General features: G+C 41.9%; 1 protein-coding gene across 1 annotated transcript in view; it reads left to right on the top strand.

Annotated features, from left to right (window-relative positions):
- Positions 1 to 346: 346 nt before the first annotated feature.
- Positions 347 to 21,534, top strand: part of RGS7BP (regulator of G protein signaling 7 binding protein) — a gene marked incomplete at both ends in the record, with an annotated part of 123,327 nt that continues 102,139 nt past the window's right edge. The window contains 2 exons of the mRNA XM_079702081.1: positions 347 to 511; positions 1,415 to 1,581. Of these exons, the coding sequence (XP_079558207.1) occupies positions 347 to 511; positions 1,415 to 1,581 (332 nt within the window). The remainder of the gene's footprint in view (positions 512 to 1,414; positions 1,582 to 21,534) is intronic.

The raw sequence follows: 21,534 nt of genomic DNA, 5'->3' as shown, positions 1-21,534 counted from the left end.
CGGCGTGTTCCTTCTCGCCCAGCCTTGCGATCCATGCCGAGAGGAAGGCAGTGCGAGCCCGCGCCAGCGTCCAGCTCCCGGGACAGGGCCGGCAGTGCTGCTGAGCAGAACTTGACCGAGCTCCTTCCTCGCTGCTAGTGGAAGCGATGCTGCACGGCACAGCCAGCGCTTCCCCGGCTCTCCTTCAAGCTGAAGGTTACCCACCCGCGCAGCCAGTCCCAAGCCTGTGAGCGCCGCGCCTCGGGTCCCGGCTCCGGCTGCTTGGCGGCGGCGCGCAGGGCAACTACCTGGCCGCCCGCGCCGGGGCGCACTGCACCAGCGGCTTCGGCTTGGTGGATGTGTATGCATGAGTTCTGCACCGAATGGGCGCAAAAAGCGCCCCAGCCGGTCCACCCGCTCCTCAATCTTTCAGATCAGCAAGCCCCCGCTGCAAAGCCGGGATTGGGAGCGCAGGGGCAGCGGCTCCGAGAGCGCCCACAAAACTCAACGAGCCCTGGACGATTGCAAGATGGTAGGTGGAAAATGCGCCTCCTTTTTTTTTTTTTTTTTTGGAGAGGTGGGGGAATCGTGTGCGTTAATCTTTTGCCTGAGTGCCAGGAACTCCGCCACCCTCAGCTCCTCCATGCCGGTCACGTGTACATGAACTATTTTTAAATCTGCAGTCCCCCAGATTCGGGGTGACACCCGGGTCGTAATGGCCCCGCTAGGAAGTGCCGCGGAAAGGGTCTTGGGGTCAGCGGCTGTAGGTCGCGCCTCTACCCCCTCGGAGAACGGCAGATAGGAAAGACACGGTGAACTGGCTGGCTCACCAGGGAGGGAGGGGCTGAGTAGGTAAGAGTGCTGCTCTGTGGGGAGACAGTAGCAAACAAACCCAAATAGAGTGCACGGGGCTCTGCGGAGGGGACGAAGGTTCCAGCTCAGAGGCTGTAGCAGGTCTTCCCGTCAAGCTCGGAGCCCAGCCGGAGCGGTTCAGTGGTCCGGCAGGAGGTGAATGGTTTGCCTAATATAACCCACCTTTGGCCTTTATCCCCAGACCAGTTCAAATCCACATCCCAGCTGTGGTAGAGGGGAGACTTCTATGCGAGAGTGCCCAGCATCACTCTCTAGTTACCTGGGAGTGGCATGGTAGCTCTCCAAATATGCTCTGGCTCTTCAGAAACTGAGTCTGAACGGGTGGTGGCAAGTAGGTCTGGAAACAGAGCTTCCATGACGAGACTTACCGATGAAAAATAAACACTTGCTTTGGATGAAGAGAACTTACATCTTTGTGCCCCAATCTTTAAACAATCTGTAGGCTCTTTAGCAGGAGATTTGGGGAGGTGGCTCAGGGGTCAGCGAAAGCCTCTGTTTAGGTACGCAAAATAGGAAACTTCCTGATCAGTGTCTTATGAAAGAAACTCGCTCTCTTTTCCAGCTTGTCCAAGAGTTCAACACGCAAGTGGCCCTGTACCGAGAACTGGTCATTTCTATCGGGGACGTCTCTGTCAGTTGCCCCTCACTCAGGGTGGAAATGCACAAGACAAGAACCAAAGGCTGTGAAATGGCCCGCCAGGCACACCAAAAACTTGCTGCCATCTCGGGGTAGGAGACTCTTGGCATTATTTGGTAATTCATATACATGATGTGTGCATGCTAGCAGATATTTATGGTGACCAAGGCCTGAGAGATGTTCCCTGCAAATGAGAGGTTTTAACCAATCACCCCGAGATCAGGATTTTCTAGAGAGCTATGAACACACTGTAGACAAAATTATAATCCAAAAGTTGTGTGATTCTTATATATGTATTGAATATTTGGGTTATTAAGTGATTTTTTAAAAATTAACTTTCAGTATGCTGGCCACATGTTGGAATTTGGGGCTTAAGATGTTTTTGCAGAATGTTTGGGCACCAAACTGAAGTTAAATCATTATGCCTCAAGATTATTTTGTCATCTGTTGCTACACATCTACTGCACAAAAGCCCTGTGCAGTAGGGGAAAAATCTTTGCTAAATCCCAGATTTACTAAACTATTTATACTATGAGATAAATTCCTATGATATCATTTAAAATAAATTCCCTAAAATAAAGTCTTGGATATAAATTACTCTCTTCACTGTAGTGTATGAAAGGGAAGTTTTAACATGAGGAAAGCTTTTTAAAGATTGGGGAAATTCACAAATCTAACTAAATTTAAGCTTTTTGTGCCACCCCCAATTATTTTTATTTCTTTTTATCACGTTTATGGATTCTCACGCTGATTTTAGGTGATAAGACAGTGAGTGAAAACTTCTCTCCTGAGACTGCACTCACTCCTTCCTGATCTCTCAATAGTGGGAGAAAAGTTAGTCCTGGATTTTGTTAACAGTTTCTATTTTCAGATAAGTACAGAGAGCAAGGAAACGCAGGACTCCTTATGCAGATACATTGATTTAAGTGTTTGATTCGGTCTGGATATAGCTTTTAACTATTTGTCTTCGTGAGTATGGTTTTATCACAGTAGAAGTTCTAGTTAGTCAGACTCTCCTGATAATGTTGCAGATTGATCACTTGTAGGAATTATATCTAATTTACTTTTTTGAAAGAATCACTCTTTGTTATCTTTAATGCCATTAATATGTATAGTGACAATTATTAGTATATAAAGATTAGAAAGCCATATGTCGCCTCTCTTAATAACTAGTCTACATTTGACAACAGGCATTTTACATATGAAAAATGATTCACTGTGCTAAACTCCTTGAAGTGAGAGATACATAAAATATGTTGCAAACCTATTTAATTTAGTAGAAATACTGAAAAGTATTATCCTTTTCTGTTTTAACTGTTATATTATACTTAACAGGAGGTAAATCTGGGAGTGAATCTAGGAGGTGGAAAGGAATTAAGTGTTTAAGGAATTTGGGGAAAAAATGCAGCTGTGATAAATCTCAGAGAAGAAGAGAGAAAAACAATCAGAAACACAAAAGGGAATCATGGTGGACTGAAAACTGTGGAGAAACAATGATTCAGAAGGAAAATGAGGGCTCAGGGCTAAGGAACTGCATCTACGTAAACTCTGTGTCTAAGAGTGTATGGTGTGGTTATATCCAGAGTTCCTTTAACTTGGAACTCAAATTGATATGTTCTAATCAGAGAAGATGGACTGGAGAAATGAACAAGGAGTTCAATTTAGTCTATTCGGCTACACACATGAAATTCAGGTTCTTCTAAAGGTTTAGGAAAGAAAGAGTCTGAAACTGTTGGCTAAAAGTTGAGTTTTGAGGATTTGAGGTGAATTTTATGAATTCAGGGGGTTATAGCCCTTTACTACTTACTTACATGTTATCTGAGGGTTGATATTATTGGGGGCAGTTTTATAAGAATTGGTGGGAAAATAGGTTGTTCTTAGAGCCTTGCAAAAGTAAGGCTAACTCTGTAGAATGTTCTAGAGTAGAATTCGAAACATTTTCCTCCTTAAAATAACAATGAAATACAGTTCAACCTTCTTTCTAAAACATGACAGCCATATTGAAGGAAATCCCTTTAGCTCCTCACCATCTGGGCTCCATTAATGAAGGATGTGATTCCCCTTGGCGGAATTTCATTCCTGATATTGCTAGTTATGTGGGCTCTCATTTCAAGCTTCATGTGAAGGCTGGTAGGGAGGCTGTAGGATTCACTTTACAATTTGATGCAGGGGTAAGAAAACAATGATTCCTGGGGAATGTAGACAGAAAGACTAGATTTCTTGACTGCCCATTGTTTGCTGGCAAAATCCATTTAGTTGATAGAATAATCCTCTGAGGGAGGGATTAGTATCCTTATTCTACAAATGGGTCTTAGAGAGGTTAAGGAAATTGCCCAAAGACACACAACTAAGAAGTGGTACAACTCTGATTTGGCCCCAGGTTTGCATGCTTCTGAAATCTGTGAACTTTCCTCCATAAAATGTTGCCATTCAAAAAGGTGTCACGTAAAAAAACAAAGTACTGAGACGTGCTAATGTATAGATGAACCTCCAAAAGAGTACACAAAATGAAAGAAGCCAGTCACAAAATACCAAGTATTATATGATTCCATTTATATGAAATGCTCAGAGAAAGCAAATCTATAAGAAACAGAAAGATTAGTGGTTGCCTAGGGCTTGGGGTGGGAACAGGGTGTGAGTGCAAATGAGCTTGAGGTATCTTTTTGGGGTGATGGAAATGATTCAAATTTGAATTGTGGTGATGCTTGTACAGCTGTATGTTTTCTGAAAATCAATGAATTGCACACTTAAAATGAGTGAATTTTATGGTATGTAAAGGATACCTCAATAAATGTTTTTAAAAAGGTATGATCACCATCAAAAAGGTATGATGAACACTTGACTTTCATTGGCTTTATTCTTTTCTACATATGTAGCTTTTAGTGAAAGGGATACGAGCTACAGGGATGAGATAAAGTAAATCTTGGCTCTCCGTGCATTCATCAAGATGCCTGCCTGATAGTGATCATCGAAGCACCAATGCGTTGTTCTTTGTAGGAATACAGGTGGGGGGAAAGGCAGGAGTTGAAGGAGTAAATGACTTCTCTCATTTCTTACCAACACAGACCACTCCTTTCTTCTCTACCACCTGGCTCTGGGGCCAGAGGAAGAAGGCAGGGTTGAAAGTGGACAGGGTAAAAAGAAAATGAGGCAAGATAAAGAGAGAGGAAGAGAAAAAACAGAGTTAGGATTAAACCACACAGGTAGCCCATGGCATTGTGAGACCTCTCTATTGAGACCCACAATTTCATCATTCCTAAGGTCTTTAACATTTTAATATCTCTGAATTTACAGTTCATTTTACAATGCGTCATATTGAGTGGCAGCATCTTTTCTTTCCTAATGGTACATAAAACAGTGGTGTTTCTTACAGTGGATGATGTCTAAATGTAATAAAATACAGTTTGGGTTAAAAGTAAAAAAAAAAAAAAAAAAAAAAAGAATTAAGCCACAAATGCTACATCCCTTTCATCCCTGACCAGTTGAAACCCTCAAGGAATGGTGACCACAAGAGAAGAAAACTCGGACTGTGTTTCTCACTAGCTGACCCTGGGTAAGAAGGCCATCTTCACAGATACAACCAAAACACTTTCTCAGATTGTGTTTAGATCAACAGAAGTTCAGGTACAGCCTTTTCTTTCAAAGGCATTGGATGTTTTCTGGGCAGAGCCAGCCAGCTGAATCCAAAGCCTCCTCTGAATGGCTTGATTTACCACAGTTATTGTACCTTCACCATGCTGATCCTCTCCTAGGCATTAAAGCTAAGAGGGGCACTGCTTGATGTTTCTGTGTATGTGTGTGTGCACACACATGCACTTATGTGTGTGCACACGCACACACATCAGGGGTAGGAAGTTGTCTGGACCCTGTCTCCTTGGACTTCCCTCCAAAAATGACTTCTGAGACACCTTTGAAGAATCCCTAGAGCTCCATGATACAGAGAGTACTGATTTAGCAAAATGTCCTTGTTTTATGTTTGAGGAATCTGAGATTTAGAGGATTTAAAGTGACAGCTTGGTCGAGTATACATGAGGATTTTACAGTCAGGCAAACCAGGGCTGAATACCATCTTTGCTGACCTTGATGGAATTACTTACTCTCTAAATCTCAATTCCCTTATCTGTAAACTAGTTGAGAGGATTTAGGGAGCCAGGTGGGTGATGCCTACCCTGACAGGGGTACTCTGCCAGTCCCAGGCTGCTCTAAGACTGGAACCCAGGTTTCATGCTCTCTGGTCTAGTGCCTGTTCTATCAACCACACCATCTCCTGAGAGTGAAGAGAGAAGAGTACAGCATACAAGCTAGGAGGACCCAGAAGAACCAATATCCTCCAGAAAACCCCAGCAGTTTATGCTATGGTGGTGGACTGGTTATTAGGAGTCCTTTTCCTTTGCTGATGTGGTACTTTCGTTGCACTGGATATTCACACCATGACCTTCTGTTAGTGGCTGCTGATTAGAGTGAAAGTGAGGTTTGAGTATGCTAATGTGAGAGGCAATATAACTGTCGTGGGAAAGAGCATTGACTCTAAATCAGATTAGACCTGGATAAAATCCTGTTTTTACCACTGACTAGGGATACATGTGTACTGATATTGCAAATTGCTTCATAGGGCAGTAAATGGCTGTGCGGCACAGTGGTTAAGTATATAGACTTTGGCGCTAGACTGCCAGTGTTCAAGTCTCAGCCTTACCACTCATAAATAGTGTGACCTTGGGCAAAGATGCTGTCTCTCTCTGCCTCAATTTCTTAATCAGCAAAATAGGGCTAATAAATAATGGGACCAAATCATACAGTATTCTGAGGATTGAGTAAAGTAACCTACAGGAAGCACTTAGAAGACTGCCTAGCATACAGCAGATGCTATTATTAAGTTCAGATTAGTGTTACTGTAATTACTAATAAGACATTTAAAATTCAGGTGGTCAAGATACATTTATATTAAAAAAAATCTGCCCCTCAAATAGTTTTCAAATAAATATTTTAGCTGAAATACATTTTTGTTTACTTTGGTTTCTTACATTATGTTCTGAGGAATTTTCTCGGTTGAAACTTCCCAGATGGCTCCCAAAAGGCCTCTTCTTTAAAATCTTAAAAGCAATATGGAGATGTGAAAGTTCAAAAGTAGTTAAGTTTAGAAATACTTTCTTGGTATAAATCAACCTAGATTCTTCATAAATCATAATATTTACAAAACCTTTTGGCCTAGCTCTGGTATAAGCTATGTGGACAAGCTTATGCCATTGGACAAGACTATTAAATTCTCTGTACACCTCAATAATTGAATTGAATGATTTCTGAGTTCTCCGGCTTCATCATTCTAGTGTTCTATGTTAATTCGTGTAGAATCACATAGATTTTGTTTACAGAACTGAGCTATGAAAAAATCAGCACATGCAGGAAGTTTGATGATTGAAGTCCAGAAATAATTTGTCAGGATGTGAACATACTATATCACAAGGAGAATCTTAATCTCCTAATGGCTTCCGGGAACAATATAGTGATTATCCTAGGGATCCATACCCACAGATTTTAGGTTTTTCCTTTCAGCAATTATTTTCCTGGCCAGCCATGCCTGTGTTTTTCTCCTTTCTCCTTGCATCTCTCCTTGTGTTTTCTCTTCTATTTTTTTTGGTCTATTTTAGTTTTGTTTGATATTTATTTGACTTTTCTGCTCTGTATTTTCCAGTCCCCCTTTTTGTCCATTCCCTGTTGTGTTTGCTAGGATGTTGAAATGGGAGAGAGAGAACACAGAGCTGCAGCTTAGTCAGTGATGCTTCCTCTCAGCACTTTGGCTGAGACTGCAGCAATTACGTGGGGTGGTAGAAAACGGAAGGAGTATTTGTTGACCATGGAGGCAGCTCACTCAGCTTTCTTTAATCCACATGATGGAGGAGGCCTGAGGTATAGTAAAATAAGCCTGGTTGGCAAGCATGCCAAGCCAGCTACACTGTCCTTTATGTTTCCTTCCTATTACAGGTGTTTGGGTTTTTAAATTTTAACTCTCACTGGTCAAATAGTGAAAGGTGAGTTATATCTGCACCAAAAGAATATGCTATCTATCTGAGATAATGATGGGAGAACAATTCTGTGTCAGTTTTCTGGGGCTATAGTAACAGAGTACCACAAACTGAGTAGCTTAAACAGCAGAAAGTTCTCGTCTCACAGTTCTCGAGGCTAGAAGTCCAAGATCAAGGTAAGGCAGGGTTGATTCCTTCTGAGGGCTGGGAGGAAGAATCTGTTCCTGTCTCTAGCTTCTAGTGGTTTGCTAGCAATCTTGGTGTTTCTTGGCTTGCTGAAGTATCTCTGCCTCCATCTTCACATGTTCTTCTGTGTGAGTGTGTGTGTCCAAATTTTCCCTTTTTATAAGGACACCAGTCTTACTGAATTAGGGGCCCACTCTACTGTACCAGTATGACCTCATGCTAACTTAACTAATTATATCTGCACCAACCTATTTCCAAATAAGGTCATATTCTGAGATGCTGGGTGTCAGAGCTTCAACATATGAATTTGGGGGGTGGGGAAAAGAAAGTTCCACCCATAGCAAATTCCCTTCACCCATCTGCAGTAGAATACACACTTTGGGTTGTTTGTTTTGCCCACTGGGGATGGTGTTTTGCCCAACACTATCTACATACTTTCTCAACACTTTTGCACAAAGACTTCCCAGCACCCGGTGTTTTATCATTTGCAAGACTGTAGCTCATATTAGGGGTGGGGTTTGTGACAATGCAATAGAATGTTTTCTGTATGAAATGGATGTGTTCTCAAAGAATCCCCAATATGGTTAGCACTTTGCTATAACCAGTTTAATTACTGGTGTCTGAAGGTGGAGCAAAATCCAACTGCCAAAGAGAATGTTAGGAGGAGGTGTAGATGCACCTACAGTCCACACGTAGGACATTCACTTTCTCTGGTCTGCATGGCTAGATGTGATTAGGTGGTGGTCCCTCAGTGGTGCTGATTCTGTTGCTTCAGGGCCGTAGCATACTCAGGAGCAAGTGACAAAGGACTGCCTCACACCAAATTAAAGAAATGTGCTATTCTTATCAACCAAACTAAACGTGATAGGGAATCTAGATACATGGTCTCCCACTGCCAGTTGAAGTTTAACCTTTTTTTGTTTTGAACAGATCTAATGACTTTCACCTTGTTAGAACTTTCTAATAGATGTTCCAATTAGAGGGAAAATTAAACCTAAAACAAACTCTAGGAAACTCATCATTACTTTATCATTTATACCGTGAAGTATAAGAGAGCAAGGCTGTGTTTCATTCATGTTTGCACCAAGTGCCAAGCTCGTGAGGAAATGTGCATCTTGTTTGTTCATTAAGTTTACTTGGTATTTTTAAATCTATTCTTAAAAGACACTGTGTTATATACTTCAATTTAAAAATCAACTATACTTCCCTGGTGGTGCAGTGGTTAAGAATCTGCCTGCCAATGCAGGGGACATGGGTTCAAGCCCTGGTCCAGGAAGATCCCACATGCCACGGAGCATCTAAGCCCGTGCACCACAGCTACTGAGCCCATGCACCTAGAGCCTGTGCTCCGCAATAAGAGAAGCCACCGCAGTGAGAAGCCTGCGCACCGGAACGAAGAGTAGCCCCCATTCGCCGCAACTAGAGAAAGCCTACATGCACCAAAGAAGACCCAACACAGCCAATAAATAAATAAATACATAAATACTTTTAAAAAAACAATAAAATAGAAAATGTTGAAAAAATCAACTGTAGTTCAATAAGAGGAAAAAAAGAAACTGTGTCTTGACACAGACACACACTTTAGTAAAAAAGGAGCAAATACATTAGCTTACATTTTATATTTCTATTACATTTGACTGTTATTTCTTTCTGGTTTGTAACTATAAAACCAATGTTGGTTTTTAAATGAGAGGACTTGAAGAGCACACTTAAGATTGTTTTCTGAGGCATACATGTTCCTTATTATAAGAAATTAGTGGGCAGTGTGTATTTTAGAATTACTCAGAAGGTAATCATGTTTGAGGTTATTTGATAAAATATCACCCTAACATCTGCTTGGTGGCTTTATAGTGAATAGTTAAATAACCGTTTTCTATTGAGGTCATTTTTTAAAAACCATTCTTTAAACTTTTAGCCCTTGAAAGTTTAGATGTGTCTCATCCAAAAAGATATCTACATAAAGCAAGCTCCAGAGCAGTAACTAAACCAGTAATCAGTTCATTTATTTCCTCTGCTCTAGAAGACATGACGTTTTTTAAAAAGTAAAAATCTAATGAAAAACCTTTAATTGCTTGTCTATACACATATTTACACATATGTATATTGCTTGTTCATATACACATATTTAGATATATTTATAAACAAATACTAAAATTTGTGAAATAGACTCTTGCTAGGATAATGTGTCTAAGCCTTTAAATAGAAGTGTTGATTTAGCAAATAATGTTTCCAATCTAATGGAAAACTCTAGATACAATCAGGTTAACAAAAATTACATTTGCAGGTGTAGATAAACAGTAAACTAATAATCTACAGCAATTTAACTGAGTTCGAGCAAAAGGGGGAAGTACATACTAACCCAGAAGTCATCAAACCCCTAGTGTATTATTCAGTCACTAAAAATAAGTATCTTAAAGCCCCCCTCAGTCTTATTCTGTCAGTTAGTAAGTCCTCTAGTATTTTATCTTTTTCAACGTCTATTGTATCTTCCCCTTTTTCCCCCATTTCTGTGGCCACCCACTTAGTTCAGAATCATGTCCCCTCAGGCCATCAACTAGTGTAGTACCTCCCAGTTGTTCTCCTTACCATCGGTCTCTCACCTCTTCTTTTCAACTTATTCACTAGATCCAGACTAATCCCCCTAACACTCTCCTCTGATCTTGTCACTTCTTTGCTTTAAAATTTCCAAAGATGCCCCATTGCCTAAAGCAGTGTTTCTTCACATGTGTTCCCTGCATTTCCTGTCTCAGAATCACCTGGGGTGCCCTCGGACAGAAAGAACCAAAATTCTGTGGAATGAGCCCTGAATATCCAATTTTTTTAACAAGCACCACCCCATCCCTCTGGAGATTCTTTTTTTTTTTTTTTTTTTTTTTTTTTGTGGTATGCGGGCCTCTCACTGTTGTGGCCTCCACCGTTGTGGAGCACAGGCTCCGGACGCACAGGCCCAGCGGCCATGGCTCACGGGCCCAGCCGCTCCACGGCATGTGGGACCCTCCCGGACCGGGGCACGAACCCGTGTCCCCTGCATCGACAGGCGGACTCTCAACCACTACGCCACCAGGGAAGACCCTCCAGGAGATTTTGAACTTGCTAAATATGAGGCCTGTCAGCCTGAAGCAGTGATTCTCAACCTGGGCTGCACACTGCAATCACCCAGAAAACTTTAAAAATTGTCGACGTTTGAATTCTATCCCTAGAGTTTCTGATTTAAATGATCTGGGAGGCAGCCTGGGCATTGGGATATTTTTTAAAACTCCCCAAGTGAGCATTTGTATAAAAATGGATTACATTTGCCTACACTGAACAAAAAATTCAAAGACACCAAGTGTTTATTCTCTCACAGAAAAGAAGCCCTAGAATGGCCAATTCGGAACCGGTGTGCTGGCTCCAGGAAATCAGCATTTCTGTCACCCACTCTTTGTTTATGTCTTCCATCCTCAGTCTGACTTTATGATGTGAGATTATTATAGGAGCTACAGCCATGAGTCCCAGTTCCAGACGGGAAGAAAGGATGAAGTGGGAAAGCCACACTTCCCAGCTGGGTCTGCTCTTTTTAAGCAGACCCAAACAAAACTTCTTCTAGAACTGCATCGTATAGTCACATCTAACTACAAGGGAGACTAGGAAATGTATTCTTTTATCGCTGCCACCTTAAACAAAAGGAGGACTTTATTACTAAGGAAAAGAGAGAGAGCAGATATTGGGAAATGACTAACGATCTCTGTCCCCAACCTGTATTCCTGGACTTAACTTTTACCATTTAACTTGTAAACACTTTACTTACTCAAACTAGTCTGCTTTTTATTCCTTAAGGGTGTATAATAGGATGGCCCTAGTCTATGAGTCTACGTCTATGGTTTTTATATGAAAAAGCACAATCTAGCTATTAAAAGAAATAATTTACTCTCCTAAATGTCAAGGTCTTACTTGCAGTCTCATTGCCTGCCATGATCCTAGCACAGAAATTCAGAGCAGATGGAAGAGTCCCAAAGGGATTAAGAAAATTTTGCTGTTTTTAAATGGACCTATGGAAAAGATTAGAGGTTCAGGAACCACTTTGGAGGACAGGAAGTCAGGCAAGGTGCCTTTGAAAGGGCTTGAGTATAATTTTCACAAAGCAGGATGTGAAATAAGATAGGGCCTCTAAGGAGGATAAGTAGTGGCACTCAAGAAATCAATTTTTAAAAATCTACCAGAGACTAAGTGGGACTCTTCTTTTAAAAAATAAATTTAAACTTTATTTTAAATCAAAGAAAAAAAATCCATCAAGTAGTTAAGATCTGATGAGCTATAACAGGAATAAAAGAGAGGGAGGCAGGGTTTTCTGGATATGGGGATAAGATGATCCGTGATCAAGATTATGAGTTTATTAAAAGAAATTGAACTTGAAATTCATTATCTCATGTAAATAATGTTATATCCAATAGTCAGGGCATAAATGGTATTTAATCCATAATTTCCTAAATTATAAACCTATTCAACACATATGACAGTATATTCGATGGGGAAATATATTCATTTCCAACTCTGGAAGTCATCTTCCTTTCTGGGAACCTATTCATAGAGCACCCACCATATGCCACATGCTTTTCTAGGTGCTGGAGACATAGCAGTTCTGAAATAGAGAAGGGCCCTGCATTTATGGTGAAGATAATCAAGAAGTGCTATGGTCTGAAGATTTGTGTCCCCACAAAATGTGGATGTTGAAATCCTAATGCCCAATGTGATGATACTGGTAGGTGGGCCTTTGGGAGGTACTGAAGTCATGAGGGTGGAGCCTCATGAATGGGATTAGTGCACTAATAAAAAAAAGGCTCCAGAAATATCCCTCACCCCTTCCACCATGTGTGGACACAGAAAGAGGACACTGGCTATGAACCAGGGAGAAGGCTCTCACCAAACATGACCAAGCTTGTGCCTTGATCTCAGACTTCCTAGCCTCCAAAACTGTGAGGAATAAATTTCTGTTGTTTTTAAGCCACCCAGTCTGTGGTATTTTGTTATAGCAGCCTGAATGGACAAAGACAAAAAGAAATATGCAAAGGATAGAGCATTTCAGAGAGTGATAAAAGCAATGAAGAAAATAAAATTAGATAGTATTATTAAAGAATGATGGATGCAATGTGGTGACATCTGAGGTGACATTCTAACTTGATAGCTGACTTTGAGAAGGGACAGTCATGTGATCATCTAAGAGAAAAACATTTCAGGCAGGAGGAATAGCAAGTGTAAAGGTCCTAAAATGAAGTGACCTTGGCAGGTCTGAAGAAAAGAAAGGAGACTAGATTTTCAGTTTGGAATTGTCTTCAGCTGCAAGTAACATAGACCAGATTTTAGTGACATCCATACATAAAGGTTTATTTTCTCACATAATTATAAACCCAGGGATAGGGGATAGCACACATTGCTTCATGGTTTAAAGATATCAGGCCTGAGATTTCTATAATCAGGCCTTTTCCTCTAGGTCCCAAGATTTCTGCTTCACCTCCAGAAATTCTGTCCATACTCCCAGCAAGTAGGAAGGACAGAAGGCAAAAACATAAGACAGTTGTGTCCCTTTTAAAAGAGCTTTCTCAGAAGCCTCACACGGCAACTTCCATGAACATCTTGTTGACCAGGACCGTGTCTTGTGGCTTTCTTGGCTACAAGTTTCATGATCTGATTTACATATATCTCTCTTCATACTAGCTGTCTAGTGAGGACAAAAATTTCCCAATCTGTAAGCCAAAGTGATGCTTCCTGAGGCCTAGGATAGGGGAACTTTAGCAAGACTGGGAAGACAGGAAGGGTAGGGAGCTTGGATGTGAGAAGTGAGCAAAGGGGTGCTAGACAGGGAGAAAGTAGTGGGAGGACATGCCCTAGCATCTACCTCTCCTTCCTGCCCATTTCCTTCTTGGTTTATTGGTCCATCCATTTCTTCATTAAACATTGAACACCTACTATGGGCCAGCCACTGTGCTAGGCTTTGGAAGTTTAAAGATAAATACAACATAGCTCCTGCCCTTTGAGGAGCTCATCACCCAGCATCTGTGTAAGAGAGACATGTAAACAAATCATTGCAAAACAGTGCGATCACTGCTACAATAGAAATAAGTGGATGATATAGGAGAGGCATAAAGGAGGCGGCAATCAGCTCTGCCTGGGTGGGTGTAGCCAGGAAAGACAACTTCATAAAGGACAGGAGGCCACTTGGACTGAGCTTTGAGAGCAACGAGCAGTGTACTTTCGCTTTTATTTGTGTAGCCTTGGGCTTCCTGCCATGAGCAAACTTTAAGGGATGCTATTTGTCTGTCTTGAGCCAAGGGAAAGCAGAAATAGGAGTTTAAATGTGCTGAGAACTGGGCTTCCCTGGTGGCGCAGTGGTTGAGAGTCCGCCTGCCGATGCAGGGGACACGGGTTCGTGCCCCGGTCTGGGAAGATCCCACATGCCGTGGAGCGGCTGGGCCCGTGAGCCATGGCCACTGAGCCTGTGCTCCGGAGCCTGTGCTCCGCAAGGGGAGAGGCCACAACAGTGAGAGGCCCGCCTACCGCAAAAAAAAAAAAAAAAAAAAAAAAAAAAAAAATGTGCTGAGAACCAACTGTGTGCTATACCCTTTGTATACATTCCTTCATGATTAAATGAATTCATCTGAAATAATATTTACTTAGAGCCCAGTTAGATAATGTTTTAAAGTGAGATATGTTGGCTAAGAAATGCATTTACCTACAAGTAACAGAAACTAGCCCATAGTGGCCTAATCAGAGGCCGCTCTGTAGGTAGGTGGGAGCTGGGATTATTTCACAAGTTGGAGCATGTCAGGACAGTGGTCCTAGTGATTCTTGTGGTCCTAGTGGCTTGTCCCTTGTGGTTCCAAGATAGCGGCTCCATCCAGCGCCAATAAAACACCAGGGCTGACTCTTGATTCTAGATGAAGCTTGCCTCACCTGGAAGCTTTCCAAAGCACCCATACTGCTAAATATTTTTTAAATTTCCATTTTTTAATACATTTAGTTCAGAAAGTTGAGGTATTTGGTCAAGATATTGGGTAGGGCTGGGGTTTGAACACTGGTCTCTCTGTTGCCAGAGTCTTTATTCTTGACACTACACTGGGCTGTTTTGTTTCCCCAGACGGCCCCTTCCTTTCTTGGAGAGGCCCCAGGATTGGCCGACTTGCTTTCCTTCCCTTCCACTGTCACAAAGTATTATTTCCACTCAGAGTCTCTCTCTTTCCCTGGACTCACTTCAGCACAAGGACCTCTTCATCAGGCACACAGCTGACTTGAGGGTTTTTAAGGTTTCCTCAGCTAGTAAGGAGAGGAAAACAGGCAGGCAGGAAAAAAATAACAAAATTATGGCCTTGCTGAAGCTGCCAGTGGAATGTGAATGGATCTCGGCTCTGCATTCTCGGGGCCTCAGCACTTCTCTCTGTGCCCTGAATTTTTCAGACTTCCTCTCTCAATACTGTGTCTATCTCAAATTGCTCCATCCTTGAGCACCTTCTTTCTTGTTTGTTTGCCTACATAAGTCCCAGAAATGTTGGACCCGGGTCAAGGTAGGCTGAATTCTGGGTTTCAAGAAACGACCTGCTTCTTCCCAGCAGAAGACATTTGAGGAGGAGGGGGACACTCCATTACCACAGTGACACTGACCACCCAGCTCCACTCCAAGACATCAGTGAGTACAGGGGTGAAAAGAGAAATGGAGGTGAGGGTGAGGAGTGGTATCCAGGGCTAGAGGGGCTCAAAGGAGAGAGAGCTTCCCACTGGGTGATGGGAACACTCAAGAAAGTAACATTGAGGCTGGGTGAAAAGATGGGAAGGACTCATCGGTGACAAGAATGGGAAGAGATTACCAGACCAGTCTCAAAACATCACTTCTTTAAATACCCAAATCTTGTCAATAAACCCACAAGAGGTCCTGCTTTCCCACAAATGGAGTTTAAAACCATAATACATAGTAATTATCTAAATTGCCCTCTTTGTGGGATTTCTAGTTTTCAGCCAGAATGATGGCTTGTTAGAGCTTCAGGCTCTGAGTTTTAGGCCCTTTTATTCCCTTAGTGGGTCTAATTTTGAAGCATTCAAATTTGGCTTGGAATTCTTATTTCCATTCTTGCCATCCACTCCCTGAGCTGAGGAATTATGCGAAGCTGATGGTTTTTTCCCTCTCAGATGTTCATTATCAGTATACAGATAATTTTTGATTTTTTATCTTCAATATCATATTCCTATTAGTCCATTAATATGAAAATTGCTATTTGTCTTAGAATTAGAGAATAAACCATTCCCCCTCACCCTCACCAAAATATTTCTGATGTAGGAAAAATTTAGGTAGAAAATAGAAAGTAATTCCTAAAATTACCTCTGGTGTATAATCATGTATAATTCATGCTTCTTGAATTATACACTTCAAACATTTGGGGGGTTTGTGTCATTATTTCTGTTTAAAGGGGAATTATTTGAAAAAAAAAAAATCCACTCCTGTCTGTCCTGTTCTGCTGTAAGAAGAAGCAGATGTGGTAAGAAATGAGTATTGGGAAAGTGAGCAAGGATAAATCACCTGAAGAGTCTTGTTCTTGTTCTTACTAGCACTTTATTAACTTTTATAAAAATTTATTTGTTTTGGTTTTGTGATAATCCGCATCTGTGTCCTGCTCAAAAATAGTGGCAGATGTAGAAAGACCTTCTCTCTGAGGACCACAGCAGAGTTTTCACTCCCAAATGAGCTATATGAGGCAAATGCAAATGATCAGAATCTGTCTGTGGTTGTGATTTGGGGATATATAGTTTGGATGAGCACAGCTGTCCTCGCCGTGGAAGAGAGAAACACTACTGAGAGGTGAGTGGAAAATCTTTCCCAAACTGGGCGTATTTGGATTCTCCAGAGAAACAGCAACAATTGGGAGTGTGTGAGCAGGGGCTGGGGGCTGTAATATAAAATGAGGAATTGGCTCACACAATTACGTATGGAGGCGGGGCAGTCCCACGATTTGCCATCTGCAAGCTGGAGACCCAGGAAAGCTAGTGATGTAATTCACTCAGAGTCCTAAGACCTGAGAACCAGGGGAGCCAACCGTGTGAGTCCCAGTCTGAGAGCAGGAGGGGACTGATGTCCTAGCTCAACAATCAGGCAGAGAGAGAGAGAGAATTCAACCTTCTTGCACCGTTGTGTTCTATTTGAGCCCTCAAGGGATTGAATGGTGCCCACCCACACTGGAGAGGACCACCTGCTTTACTCGGCCCACCAATTGAAATGCTAATCTCTTCCAGAAATGCCCTCACAAACACACCCAGAAACAGTGTTTAAACACATATCTGGGTATCCTGTGGTCCAGTCAAGTTGACACATAAAATTAATCATTACACTGGGTCAGTTGCCTTGACCATAGCAGATGGCTGAAAGCCCCAGAATTCATAATGCTGAGAGTGGCTGTGAGGAGATCACCTGTGGACATTTGAGAAGACTTCTCCCTGTGCACTGTGAGAGGGGAGACTTGACATGGTTCCTGCCCGTCAGCACATAGTCAGGAATCAGGACTCAGTTGGCCCCCACCTGAGAGTACAACAGTGTTTAAAGGAGACAACTGTATCTTCCAAGCTGGGTGACTTCCATGAACATTTTTTGCCGTACACCATGTTCTCTTACTATCTGAAGTTTGAGCTCAAATGGCTGCCTCTGTTTGCGTACTGTACCATCAGTGAATAATGAGGAAACTGCTCAGATTATTTTAGGCCACAGCATGTACCATAATGCAAAATCACTCAGCAAATGTTCCCTCCAGGAAACAAGCCCTATCAACTATTTTTATATTCATGCCTTCAATCTTTTGTTTTCTGAGGAGGAAATATGTTTTAAGCTACCAAGTCTGTTCAGACTCAGAGTAGCTTGAAATTATTCTCGAAATTTTTGTATTAGGTTACTGTACAGGCACCATGGTAGATTTGATGTGAAAATGTGAAGCAAGTTAAAATATCTATTTAGGTGTAATCTTTCCAAAAGACATGTCATGACAGTTCGTTTGGGGAAAGTCTTGCTTCATGGTTCACCTTTATAAAGACAATCTCCAACTTCTGAGAAAGAAATGCTGTGGGATGTGAGGGGGGAAGAGGCAGGAAAGGGGAATGATTCAGCTGGAAAAGAGGAAAAAAAATAGGGAAGGAGGAAGTAATTAGTTCTTTGGGAACTATGCTGATTAAGGAGTTGGCACTGCCAGGGGATAAAGGAATGAAGCTAAAGGGAAAAGAAAAGGGAAAATGCAGTTGTAGGATTGGAGGCAATGTGCGATTCAAGGTCTCCAAACCCAGATCCATCAGGGACCAGAGAGACGATGTGAAAAATTGAAGCAGGTCAGGTGGGGTGCTGGTGGTCTGGGGAGCCCATGCCTGTGGGTCTGAAGCAGGCTGCCATACAAGCTCCACTGATTACTGATTCCCATGTGGAAAGATGGGCCAAATGTGCCATACTTGTGGCTTTTTTTTTCTTAAGAGAATCCATGAATTCATGTTTGTGTGTGAAATATGATTTTTTAAAGTTGGCCAACAGAAAAAGTCTGCCGACTGAAAGTGGCCCTCAGCCATTAGTGTCTACCTCTGTTAATTAGCACGCGCTTGCTTGCTCAGAATATTTGCAGATCAGTGGATGTGAACAATTAGAGAGATGCTAGGATGTCTTATCATTTTCTGTTTATGTTTGTAACTGTATCCCCTTCTTAATTTCTTGGTTGCTTTCCGAATAGCACATTGTGGAGTATTAAAACTTATCAATACCTGTCACCTCAATAAACAAAAACAAACCCCCCTGCAAAAAAAAAAAAAAACCCCTACCAAATATAGAAAAAAACAGAGATATATATTTTGGCCTTGAATTGTTAGTTAATGAAGGTTAAACATATTTAATTAGCCTTAGGAACATGTTAAACATCTTTGGAATTGAACCTAAGGAAAGAAATTACAATATTTGTACATGTGTCCTGAAGTCAACTTGCTTGAAATATCCTCTCTTTTGCTTAGACAATTATTTAAATTATCATTGTACACATTACTCTTTCATATCACACAGGATTCATTGATCTTATTAGGATCAACATCAAGACAAATAGCCTGTCAGACATATAACAGAGTCTGAGTTCTACATGAAAATTAAATATAGGACATACATATTTTACTTTATCTAAATGAGATCCTAAGGGGGGAAAATACTTTCTTAACCTGATTTTGTATTACTTGTATGATTTAGTATCTAGTAGGATTTAACTGAAAGAGAATGTGGTATACGAAATAGTGACAAACGTCAATTTGTACAAAAGAGTTAAGGCCATTTCTAGATATCTATTTCTGAATTCCCAGCAAAGAGTATTCATTCTCTGATCAGTTTTCTCTGCTTACGAGTGTGGAACCTACATCAAACATTTCCTTTAACTCAGTGTCCCTTCCAGACACAAGATTTAATGTAGCCCAGTGGATCATCTGTTCTTCTCTTGCCCTTCCCCCTGCCCCACGCCTCCCTCCCTCAAGCAGTTGGAAGAAAAATCACTGGGGCTCATAATCCATCCCAGGTGGTCTTATGAAGACTGTTCCCCTGCCTATCATTGCAGGGGTTCCTTGGGCTTACACCTTTAGAGCTAAAGTGGGTGCTGTCTAATATTCTAACATTTCTTGATTTCTTGGAGCCTTAGAGGCCCCTGAGAGGTGCACTTACCCTTTACTAAATAAACAGAACCCCTGTCATGATGGATATCCACTGCTTTAGAGGATGCAAAATGCTTTCACAAATATTAAGTCATTTAATCCTTTTTATACTTCTCTGAGCTGGAATTATTACCCCTATTTTATGTATGAGGAAACTGAAGCTCTGAGAGGTGAAGTGACTTGTCTTTGGCCAGATAGCATGCAAGTGACAGAGCTGGAATGAGAAGCCAGGTGTCCTGCCTTCCAGTCCATGATCCTGTCCACCTCCCCCCAGGTACCACTCTCCAATCATCCTATTATTTGTCTCTAAGGAATTTCTGGAGAACCAGAGCTGAGACCATGGAGATTCTTCTCTCTCTTATAAATGGACATACATCACCTCCATTTGTAAATATTTCCTTATTTCCCTTCAGCTGGTGTTCTGATGTATTATACAGATCTGAAGAATCCAGATCATAGCCAGGACAGCAGGGAGTCCCCAGGAACAAATCCATGATAAGGAAGGAAGAATCTGGCACTTTTCTGTCATTTCTAAGAGAGTAGTATTCTTGATATAGCATGGTCCCTAAACTCTTTCCAACCCAGGCCCTGGGATAGAACCTGTGGCTTTGAACTGAAAGCTAAATCATTAAATGCTAGAGTTTTGCAGCCCAACTAACTTTGCTTCCAGATATTTCTCCAAATAAATAGAAGACATAGCAAACAGTCTTTTTCTGACTTTCAATCTCTGACCTGCTGGAATGATGGGTGAACTTCACTTTCCCCAGCCTCAGGATACAATCAATTTCCAACTCCACTGCAGCCAGAAAGAGGCCATGGCAGTGACGGCCAGTTTTAGTTCGATTGGCACCTTTGTGGGATAGTTGGGACCTGGGGCAACAAAGTCTCAGGTCAGCTTACTATGCCAGTGAGCAACTAATGTGACTGTTTAGACACCTACTAGTATTTTCCAGAAACACAACCCTGGGGTTCCTGGAGTTGCCTCGGGAGGCTGGATGCAGCCAAACAGCTGGGAGAATCAGAGCCTCTGAGATCTCAGGGCTAATTCGAAAGGGCTTTGTAACTGTGAGTACGTGAAGACACTCATATTTCCCTCAGGCTGCAGCTCCTCATTTGCCCTCCAGCCCTCCCCCTGTACCTGCTCTAAAGCAAACATTCAAAGCTGTCTAAAATCTGAGCAGTTACAAGAATATGCACCTGTCTTTCAGCTTTCAGGACCAAATGCCCCATGAAAATTGACTAAGAAGTCACCAGAGTAACATACTCGAGTGCTATTCGCTCAAGAAAGAAAAATTAATTGTAGGATGTTTCACGTTCCCCCTTTAACCTGCGGAAGTGAATGCCGAGAGGATCCCAGAACACCTCTCTGTGTACTCTTGATTCCAGAAGCCCCACGGTGTCAAGCAGTGGTTCTAACTATGCTGCACATTAGACTTCCTGGAGGAGTTTTTGAAGATACTGATACCTGGATTCCACACCCCAGATCAATTACATCAGAATGTCTCAGCGTGAGGTCTGGACAGAATATTTTTATTTATTTATTTATTTATTATTATTATTTTTTTTTTTGCGGTACGCGGGCCTCTCACTGTTGTGGCCTCTCCCGTTGCGGGGCACAGGCTCCGGACGCGCAGGCCCAGCGGCCATGGCTCACGGGCCCAGCCGCTCCGCGGCACGTGGGATCTTCCTGGACCGGGGCACGAACCCATGTCCCCTGCATCAGCAGGCGGACTCTCAACCACTGCGCCACCAGGGAAGCCCTGGACAGAATATTTTTAAAAACGTCTGCAAGGTTGAGAACCACTGGTGTAGAGGCATGAGGCCCAGACTGGTAGTCAGTTTAGAATTTCAGCCAAGCTTTCAACTGAGTAATTTTGATCAATCCCTTCCCTACTCTGAGCTGTAGTTTTCATATCATTTCTAAGTTTCCTTCAAGCTGCAAAAACGTGTGTCTATACATTACAGAATCACTTGTCATGGTCAAAAATGAGGAATGATCTAAATATCCAATAGAGGATTAATTAAATGAAAAACAGTACACCCAGGTGCTGGAATACTGTGCAAACGCTGAAAATGACAGTAAGTGGAAAAAGCAGATTATAAAACAATTTTACAGTATGACCCCATTTTTGAAAAAAGAAAATTATACAGCTAGATATAATTGTAAAG

Source organism: Hyperoodon ampullatus, assembly GCF_949752795.1.
Source record: "Hyperoodon ampullatus genome assembly, chromosome: 4".
In the NCBI taxonomy this organism is placed as follows: Eukaryota; Metazoa; Chordata; class Mammalia; order Artiodactyla; family Ziphiidae; genus Hyperoodon; species Hyperoodon ampullatus.
This window is presented reverse-complemented; position numbering and strand designations above follow the sequence as displayed.